Genomic DNA, 9,446 nt, shown 5'->3' with positions numbered 1-9,446 from the left:
CAAGAGGCCCGTGATCACTCTGGATGAACTGCAGAAATCTACAGCTGAGGTGGGAGACTCTGTCCATAGGACAACAATCAGTCGTATATTGCACAAATCTGGCCTTTATGGAAGAGTGGCAAGAAGAAAGCCATTTCTTAAAGATATCCATAAAAAGTGTTGTTTAAAGTTTGCCACAAGCCACCTGGGAGACACACCAAACATGTGGAAGAAGGTGCTCTGGTCAGATGAAACCAAAATTGAACTTTTTGGCAACAATGCAAAACGTTATGTTTGGCGTAAAAGCAACACAGCTCACCCTGAACACACCATCCCCACTGTCAAACATGGTGGTGGCAGCATCATGGTTTGGGCCTGCTTTTTTTCAGCAGGGACAGGGAAGATGGTTAAAATTGATGGGAAGATGGATGGAGCCAAATACAGGACCATTCTGGAAGAAAACCTGATGGAGTCTGCAAAAGACCTGAGACTGGGACGGAGATTTGTCTTCCATCAAGACAATGATCCAAAACATAAAGCAAAATCTACAATGGAATGGTTCAAAAATAAACTTATCCAGGTGTTAGAATGGCCAAGTCAAAGTCCGGACCTGAATCCAATCGAGAATCTGTGGAAAGAACTGAAAACTGCTGTTCACAAATGCTCTCCATCCAACCTCACTGAGCTTGAGCTGTTTTGCAAGGGGAATGGGAAAAAATTTCAGTCTCTCGATGTGCAAAACTGATAGAGACATACCCCAAGCGACTTACAGCTGTAATCGCAGCAAAAGGTGGCGCTACAAAGTATTTTAACTTAAGGGGGCTGAATAATTTTGCACGCCCAATTTTTCAGTTTTTGATTTGTTAAAAAAGTTTGAAATATCCAATAAATGTCGTTCCACTTCATGATTGTGTCCCAGTTGTTGTTGATTCTTTAAAAAAAAAAACAGTTTTATATCTTTATGTTTGAAGCCTGAAATGTGGCAAAAGGTCCCAAAGTTCAAGGGGGCCGAATACTTTCGCAAGGCACTGTACCTACATGTACGGTCACTAGACGCAGGCCTCCTAATTGTCCCTATAATTGTCCCTAGCAAACAGCTGGAGGTAGGGCTTTCTCCTATAGAGCTCCATTTTTATGGAATGGTTTGCCTACCCATGTGAGAGATGCAGACTCGGTCTCAACCTTTCAGTCTTTACTGAAGACTCATCTCTTCAGTAGGTCATATGATTAAGTGTAGGAGTGTGAAGGTAAGGCTCTGGAGCAACGAATCGCCCTTGCTGTCTCTGCCTGGCCGGTTCCCTCTCTCTACTGGGATTCTCTGCATCTAACCCTATTACAGGGGCTGAGTCACTGGCTTACTGGTGCTCTTCCATGTCGTCCCTAGGAGGGGTGCGTCACTTGAGTGGGTTGAGTCACGGACGTGATCTTCCTGTCTGGGTTGGCGCCCCCCCTTGGGTTGTGCCGTGACGGAGATCTTTGTGGGCTATACTCGGCCTTGTCTCAGGATGGTAAGTTGGTGGTTGAAGAGATCCCTCTAGTGGTGTGGGGGCTGTGCTTTGGCAAAGTGGGTGGGGTTATATCCTGCATGTTTGGCCCTGTCCAGGGGTATCATCGGATGGGGCCACAGTGTCTCCTGACTCTTCCTGTCTCCTAACCCTTCCTGTCTCAGCCTCCAGTATTTATGCTGCAGTAGTTTGTGTCAGGGGGCTAGGGTCAGTTTGTTATATCTGGAGTACTTCTCCTGTCTTATCCGGTGTCCTGTGTGAATTTAAGTATGCTCTCTCTAATTCTCTCTTTCTCTCTTTCTTTCTCTCTCTCGGAGGACCTGAGCCCTAGGACCATGCCTCAGGACTACCTGGCATGTTGACTCCTTGCTGTCCCCAGTCCACCTGGCCGTGCTGCTGCTCCAGTTTCAACTGTTCTACCTGCGGCTATGGAACCCTGACCTGTTCACCGGACGTGCTACCTGTCCCAGACCTGCTGTTTTCAACTCTCTAGAGACAGCAGGAGCGGTAGAGATGCTCTTAATGATCGGCCATGAAAAGCCAACTGACATTTACTCCTGAGGTGCTGTGCCACGCCCTGACCATAGAGATCCTTTTCGTGTCTCTATTTTGGTTTGGTCAGGGCGGGTATTCTATGTTTTGTGTTCTATGTTTTTTATTTCTTGTGTGTTTGGCCGGGTTTGGTTCTCAATCAGAGGCAGCTGTCTATCGTTTGGTTTTGTTATTCAGTGTTCAGTTCTATTATTAAATCATGAACACTTACCACGCTGCTCTTTGGTCCACTTCTTCTTCTTCCTAGGTTTTGGCCTTTCTAGGGTGTTTTTCCTAGCCACCGTGCTTCTACACCTGCATTGCTTGCTGTTTGGCGGTTTAGGCTGGGTTTCTGTACAGCACTTTAAGATATCAGCTGATGTAAGAAGGGCTATATAAATACATTTGATTTGTCCAGGACTAGCTGGGAAACTGGCCTCATAGTGTTATTTTCTGTTCGCACATTACCTTAACCTAATTTATTTAAATAAAGCATTGTTGCCCAGTGACAACACAACATATTGGTCTCAAAGGGACATGACATGAAAATCATTCATAACTATTAACATTATTATTCTTGTATTACTATCAGTGTTTTTAAAACTCATTACTTATCCTGTCATATTAACTGCTTATCCCCCAACGATGATGAATTAAACATAACATTGCTGTTTGTCAGTGCCATGACAGGGTATGTACTGTACGTTTTGTGCAGTACATGCCGTTTCTGCAAGAGATCACTGATAGTATGCACATTGTTTGATTGTATGGCCATCACTTTCATATTCATGTGTGTTTATCCCGTCTTTGACTTATCCTACAGATGTTGCAGATAACATGTTTATCCTAGATAAACTATTATGAATTAAATATATGAGATTGCTTCCCTTGTGTTACAGCAGTGTATTCATGACGTCTTGATCACATATCAGAGCGCGTTCCAAAATATACTCTATTTTGGGTCACCTCACCCTATCCTCTACTACCAAAATACTGTAGCATCATCCAAATGGGCACATTAAATATCCATCGTGTCAATGTTACTGTATCGAATGATTCATAGCATGAAGACCTTGTCTTTGGTTACACTGGGACAGATACATCAGGCAGATCTAACTGGAAAGACTTAAGGTCAGCCTACCCGAGGCCAACAGATATATAGCCGTCCTCGTGCCTTAAATGACAGCTGGCTAAATTACCCATTCTCTAGATACAGTATCTCGTATACAGTAGGAGACCAGGAATAGACAGGCACACAGGTTCCCATTTAACCTCTGTACTGTGACTGGTCCGCCCTAGGCTCCCTAGGTACAATAAATGGAGATAGTGTGCCTACCTACATGTACTGATCCATTTAACCAGAGACATTAGATACATTAGATGAAACCTGTCATATTTGTGGGGGTGAGGCATCAGTAGACAATAACTGAATTTGATCTAAGTTGAAAGGGTTCTGAGCAGTTCAATAACCCACATCGCCCCCCCCTTCAATTTACCAAACTGGAGGAAAAACAACTTTGTATCAGGTCAGTGCAGGACTTTACCCGTGTACTTCTATGGTGACCGTTAGTCAGGCACAAGAGGACACGCCCATCTAGTCAGACCGGAATAGAGGACACTTTTCTCAATGGGGAGAAGCCCAACTGCGGTATCTCACTAAATGTACTATCTCTGATATTACTCCTCCCAACTATAATTTGTCCCAATCTCCTATAATCATATGATGGTAGTAGAATGAAAATTGTGTGTTTATGTGGGTCTGGTGTGTGGTGGTGGTTGTGGAGTTTGCAGACAGGAGTTTTAGGCTTCCTTATTTCTGATCAACTGAATGATAAGGAACTGCATACATCCATAACGTATAATAAATTAGAACACATACACAGTGTGTAACCCAATTACACTTTTTTCTGACAGTGCTATAATGACGAGTAGAAAGGACACATGATTTTTATGTATTGTATTTTCTTTAGTACTTTACATATAAGGGGGAAATACAAGGGTTTTCTTTTTCTGGAGAATACAGGAAATTGAACAGTGCTCTGTACATGAACATAGTATCGTCAGTGAGCTGGTGCACGGTCACCATGTCTCCACCTGGGGTACACTTCAAAAGTATTCAACCACATGTGAGAAAGTCTCTAGCAGCAGCTTGCAGAAGAAACACTGGATGTACACAGAAATATGCACACCTTCACCAAAGTCACATTACAAAAATGGTTTAGCATATACATATATACATTGAGAAAGGAAACATAAAAAAATTCTCAGAAGCCATAAAATGTTTTTAATATACATTTGTTATGATCTCTGAAAGAATAATCAAATTGGAAAGTCAGAACTATAAAAAAAAGAATGTTAAAAAGCTGCTATTAGAAACTTAATCCACCGTTGTTGTTAAGCAGTGGTACTGATTTGGGTTTACCATAGTAATACATGAGACAAAATACCCATCTGATGATCAAAGTACAGTAGAGAATCAATACATTCATCCTGAGACACCATCGTTTAAAATGGGGGTTAAAAAAAAGAAAGAAGAAAAGTCTGGCTGTAACCAACAGTTCATTTCCTCAACCGGTTTCTTTGTTAAAGCCTGGGTTTCAAGTGAGGGCAATAATTGTTGTCTTTGATTTTGAAGACCATTTACCTTTAGATGTTAATAGGGCTTGATTGAGATTTAATCACATTTTGTAATTAGGTCATTATTCAATGAAACCATTTGGAACGTACATCACATGGCATGCTGTAAATCAAATTAACTGAATAGCAAAGAAATTACTTAATAACAGGTGACAAAATGTCAGCCAACTAGGTTGATGTTTTTTGTGGAAATTAATTGATTGGATTCATAACTCAAATTGAGAGGTTGGGTGACATTTGTTCTTCCATTGTGGTCATATTGCACATCATATGATTAACAAAAACACAGCAAATCCACAACCTACTTAGAGCACACAAATAAAGGTGAATTAAAAACTGATTGAACAGTTTTCCATCCTGTTTATTTTTCATTACTCTTGAAAATAACTTGGCAAATCTTCAGATCAGTACGATGATCTTCAAAGAATCAGTCATCATCCCACCCAGTGCTTTACAATTCATCACACTCTAGCTAGCCAACACTTCTACATAACCAAACCTATAAATGGAATCCCATTGCATTCATCATTTGCAGTCATTCTATTTTGTGCAGGTTCACTAACCAAAACTCCTAGTATTATATTTAAGATTTCATCAAACACAGATAGTCCTGAGAAACTTAAAAGGCGTCACCACCATAACAATAGCCCAATGCGTCAGCACCAGTGCGCTTGGCTTCTGTGACGGTCATGACCAGCTCCTTTGCAGCATCTATGCTTTATTACGGACATATTTTGGACCAAACATAGTACTTCTCATTCTCTGTTTAGATTGATTGGAAATTAATATCATGACTCGGTACAAAATCGTTGGTGTTCAATGGGGAGCATGATTACACGAGGTCACCGTGTTTAAAAATAAAAAAGGAAATGGAACGATTTCTGCTGCAAAATATTTTGGTGGGATGAGAGTTCTTCCATTGTAATTCTCAGGTGTACAGTGGGACATCTTAGTAAAAACTGCAGAGGAAACTCTATGCTTACAGGGATGTGCCAACACGTTCCCCCTTCTCTATCTCTGCATGAATAACACGTTCAATGTAATGTTGCTGCTGAAGAGGAACTCAGCTGGTCATGGTATGTACATACGAGGGAGGGCTGTACTATGCAGGTCTGGCACGGCATGCATGTAATGCATGATACAACATATGTCCTTTAGTATTGTCTAGGTATAATTAGATAATTACAATACAAACATTTACAAATTTGGAAAATTGCTGATTGTGCCTCAGTATCTCCTTTCATGCAAAGAATGTCGAAGATTGTTTACTTCACAATATACGTACAAGCTTTTGTATTTCCCAATATAACTAAACTTTTGACAAGTTGTAGCATTTTGGATAATTGCCCTCCGCGCTAGCCCCTAACCAAGTGTGAAAACAGGGTGTCAGCATTGAAATCAGTTGTGATCAGTGAAACCCATTCTATAACCCATTCTAAGGCATTCTAAGACTTAATCAGGAAAGTGTATGAAACCAGTATTAGGGCACTGGCTTGGAATTTGTATGAAATGTAGCAAAGTGTACAGTAATGATATTGAATGAAATCATAGCATGTGCTGTACCAAGAACAATGGATGTTCTAACATTGACGAATGCTTCCCTACTCTGGCAAAATAAAATGAATTGGTAACATTGTTTTTAATGAGCGTCTTTGACAATTGGTTGTCCATCATGTTGTTCCGTGTTGCGTCCCAAAAGCTGTTTCTCTGAAAATGTAATCTGCACATCGAAGGCCTCTTTGTTGGAGAAGGTACTTGGTGTTGGGACAACCCGACAAACACAGAGCCAAGACCCAACCCATCCTACTAAAAACACTCCTATCCTTATCACACTCGCTAAATAACCCCCAGTAGGAGTGACAGAGCACTTAAAATCCATCCTGCGGAACAGTGCTCACGACTGAAGCTTATAATTCCATTTGAGAGTGTACTCTTCTACCTCTGTAGAAGGGACATCCAGACATAGCCATTTCTCTAGCGTTTAAAATTCTTGTCTAGTCTTTGGCTTTCCAATTTTTTTCAACTTCCAAAAAAGTGTGTACGGGAAACGGCACTGTGCAAAGAAAAAGAAAACAAACAAAATCAGAAGTGTATTCGGCCTTGCTTTATGTTTGTGAAAAGTTCTCTCTCACTAAAGTGAAAAAAGAGAAAAATAGAAAGGAAAGTATTTTTTGAAAGCTGTAAGGAGGGTGCTTCTTCAGCCCCTTCAGCCCCTTCAGGCTATTTCCTTTATCCTGCGCATGTAATCATGAAGTTCCTCTGGGTCCTGGAAACCCATGTCCTGGCAGACCCACTGAATGTCTTCTTCATCTGCAATGGGAATGGAGTTATAGGGCATGTCTTCTGTGGGGAGTGTGGTGAAGGTGGTGAACTTGACACGCTTGCGCTTGGAGGTTGGCGAGCTGGCCTCCTCGCCATGCTCCTTGGTGGAGCCCCCAGAGCTGCCGTCGCCCCTCCCGTGGACCTGGCTCTGAACGCTTGTCTGGGAGCTGCCGCTGCTGTGGTGGTCACCATGGCAACAAGTCTGTACCCCTTCCAGGGGGTTAATGGGGCTCTCCACTGTCTGGGGTGAAAGCTCACTCTGGGCCCTCAAGGGCTGTCCGTTCCCTAAAAAAACCCAGTGGTGGGAATGGTCCATGTTGGCCTGGCCCTCAGGGGGGATTCTCTTGTGGCGGTACTTGAGGACAAACACAATGCAGTTGATGAGGAAGACCAGGATGGCAAGGCAGAAGACGCCCAGGAGGGCGTACATGCCGATCTCCAGGTCGGTCATGCTGCGGGGCGCATGGATGAAATCATCATCTTCCTCTTCTTCCTCTCCCTCGGTGGGCCTCTCCTGGTTGCTGATGGTCGGGAAGTTGGTGTAGTCGATGGGAACGCTCGCCGGCTGCTCGTTGGACGGCTCGAAGCCTCTGTCACCGAGGTTGGAATCCACCACCGGCCGCCTGGTGACACGGGCTGGCTCGATTTCGATCTCGCTTTCCATTTCTTCCTCGGAGTCTTCCTCCGGGCCGAAGTGGACTTTCACGTACACAGGGGCCGAAGCGATGACGCTCTTGCGCTTGGTTTTCTGACAGGCCTCGCAGATGGTCATCTCCATACGCACCATCTCCCCGGAGCCCTCGCCCTCCGCCACAACCACCGGCCAGCGGTGCTGAGGCTCCTGGGATATGGACACCACCTTGTCGTCCAGTGTGGAAGCGTTGAGGTTGTAGTCCTTCGGGTCAAAGAAGGTCAGAGGCAATGCGGTGCTATCGCTGTAGTAAAGCCAGATGGACAAGCTGGCCTCCTGTGATAACAACAAGAGGAAAAGGGTATTTTTAGTCTTTTTGTTAGGTAAATGCAGCTTTCAAATGCCATTTTTGCTATGCCGGAGCATTTCACAGATTAATTATTCATACAGTAACCCCATGGACAAACTTTCCTGGAAGCTTAGAGAGAGACACCTTTTTAATGTCTTGAAGAAACAAACAGATTTACCAAATAACAATATGCTGCAAATCAAACTACAGGATTCATGTTTAGAAATTACAAACATTGGTTGATATAGTTGTTTCTTCGAAAACTGATCATTTCGATGGTTCAAACAGATGCTCTTTCACTCCTCTACGTATGATGTGAATATATGTGAGTCCAATTCCTGCCTTTGAAGTCTCTGACTCGCTCGATCCCTAAATCTTCTAAGCATCTCTAAACATCGGCACCCCCTGCCTCGGCACAGACCGAGACACACACAGGCGGTCTGTCTCAGTAGTGTATGCCAGCGAACACAAAGCTCGCTCTAAGAAAGGAGGGGTGAGTGGGTGTTTTGCAACTGTTGTCCTGCAGACAAACAACAGACAGAGCTGCACAACTGCACAGCACTTTACCTGACAGCTTGAGTCTGGCTTTATGAGAGTAATGGCAATGTTCGGTGGCCATGTCTCCAAGTAACGAGGTGGTTTTTGACAGAAGCATTCCTTTGGCTCCTGCTAAAACAATACCTCTCAGCTCAACCTAGCGTACCTGCTCTGTAGGGCTGACAAAAGAAAATAGCTTTTCTGACAGAGCACTTTTAGTCCCCAACCGAGATGTCTTTTCATATTCTAACGGGAGAGGCATTTATCCAAATTCTGTCTGGATTGGAACGCTCTGTTTGAGAGTGTAGACATATTTTTCTTTGATTCAGGCGGAGGATACTGAACTTCAAGGTTGCTATGACATTCCTGTTCGAACACGGGCCTCTGTCATCTCCACTTGTCAAGATGAATGGGGTCTTTGAAACATGATTTAAATAATACATTGAGTATGACACCCTGTCCTGATGAAGCCACTAGTAGTACACCAACATGTTAAAAAGGTTAGACACAAAGCAAACAAAGCACTCAGTATACTCGAGGGTGACTGGAATGTTCTAATTATAATTCCTCAATAGGATAATGAATCAATCACTGTTACCTATTTATTAAGTCCTCTTTGGAGAGCTCAGGATTAACTGTGGTTAACAGATCAACAGTATTTCCCCAGAAGGGAAATTAGACCATAAAATGAAATAGGATCTCCATGACTTAGACAGCCAAAGCATTGCTGACTCATAGAAGGGAGGATTTGTGCATCCTCTCTGTTCTTAGATGCTAAATGACAATAGCTGCCCTGGCAAACGAGATCACAGTTCACACTCGGGATGGTTGAAATTAACAAATGTTAATCAAATGCACATATAACCTAATAAAAATGGGGCGGATTCCAGGCTAACAGAAAGAGACTTTGGCTTATTCACTTCCCTCAGTTGTAGTTTATGGCTCTCATTCATTC

At 43.0% G+C, this 9,446-nt stretch overlaps 1 protein-coding gene across 2 annotated transcripts in view; it reads right to left on the bottom strand.

Moving 5' to 3' along the window:
* Positions 1-3,960: 3,960 nt before the first annotated feature.
* The window catches only part of tmem132e (transmembrane protein 132E), a 357,286-nt gene continuing 351,800 nt past the window's right edge, over positions 3,961-9,446 (bottom strand). For both annotated transcript variants that reach the window (XM_036989826.2, XM_036989825.2), the window contains exon 9: positions 3,961-7,941. In XM_036989826.2, the coding sequence (XP_036845721.2) occupies positions 6,868-7,941 (1,074 nt within the window). In that variant the 3' untranslated portion in view covers positions 3,961-6,867. The remainder of the gene's footprint in view (positions 7,942-9,446) is intronic.

This window comes from Oncorhynchus mykiss, chromosome 10 (genome assembly GCF_057628025.1).
Source record: "Oncorhynchus mykiss isolate SJ-2025 chromosome 10, ASM5762802v1, whole genome shotgun sequence".
NCBI lineage: Eukaryota > Metazoa > Chordata > Actinopteri > Salmoniformes > Salmonidae > Oncorhynchus > Oncorhynchus mykiss.
This window is presented reverse-complemented; position numbering and strand designations above follow the sequence as displayed.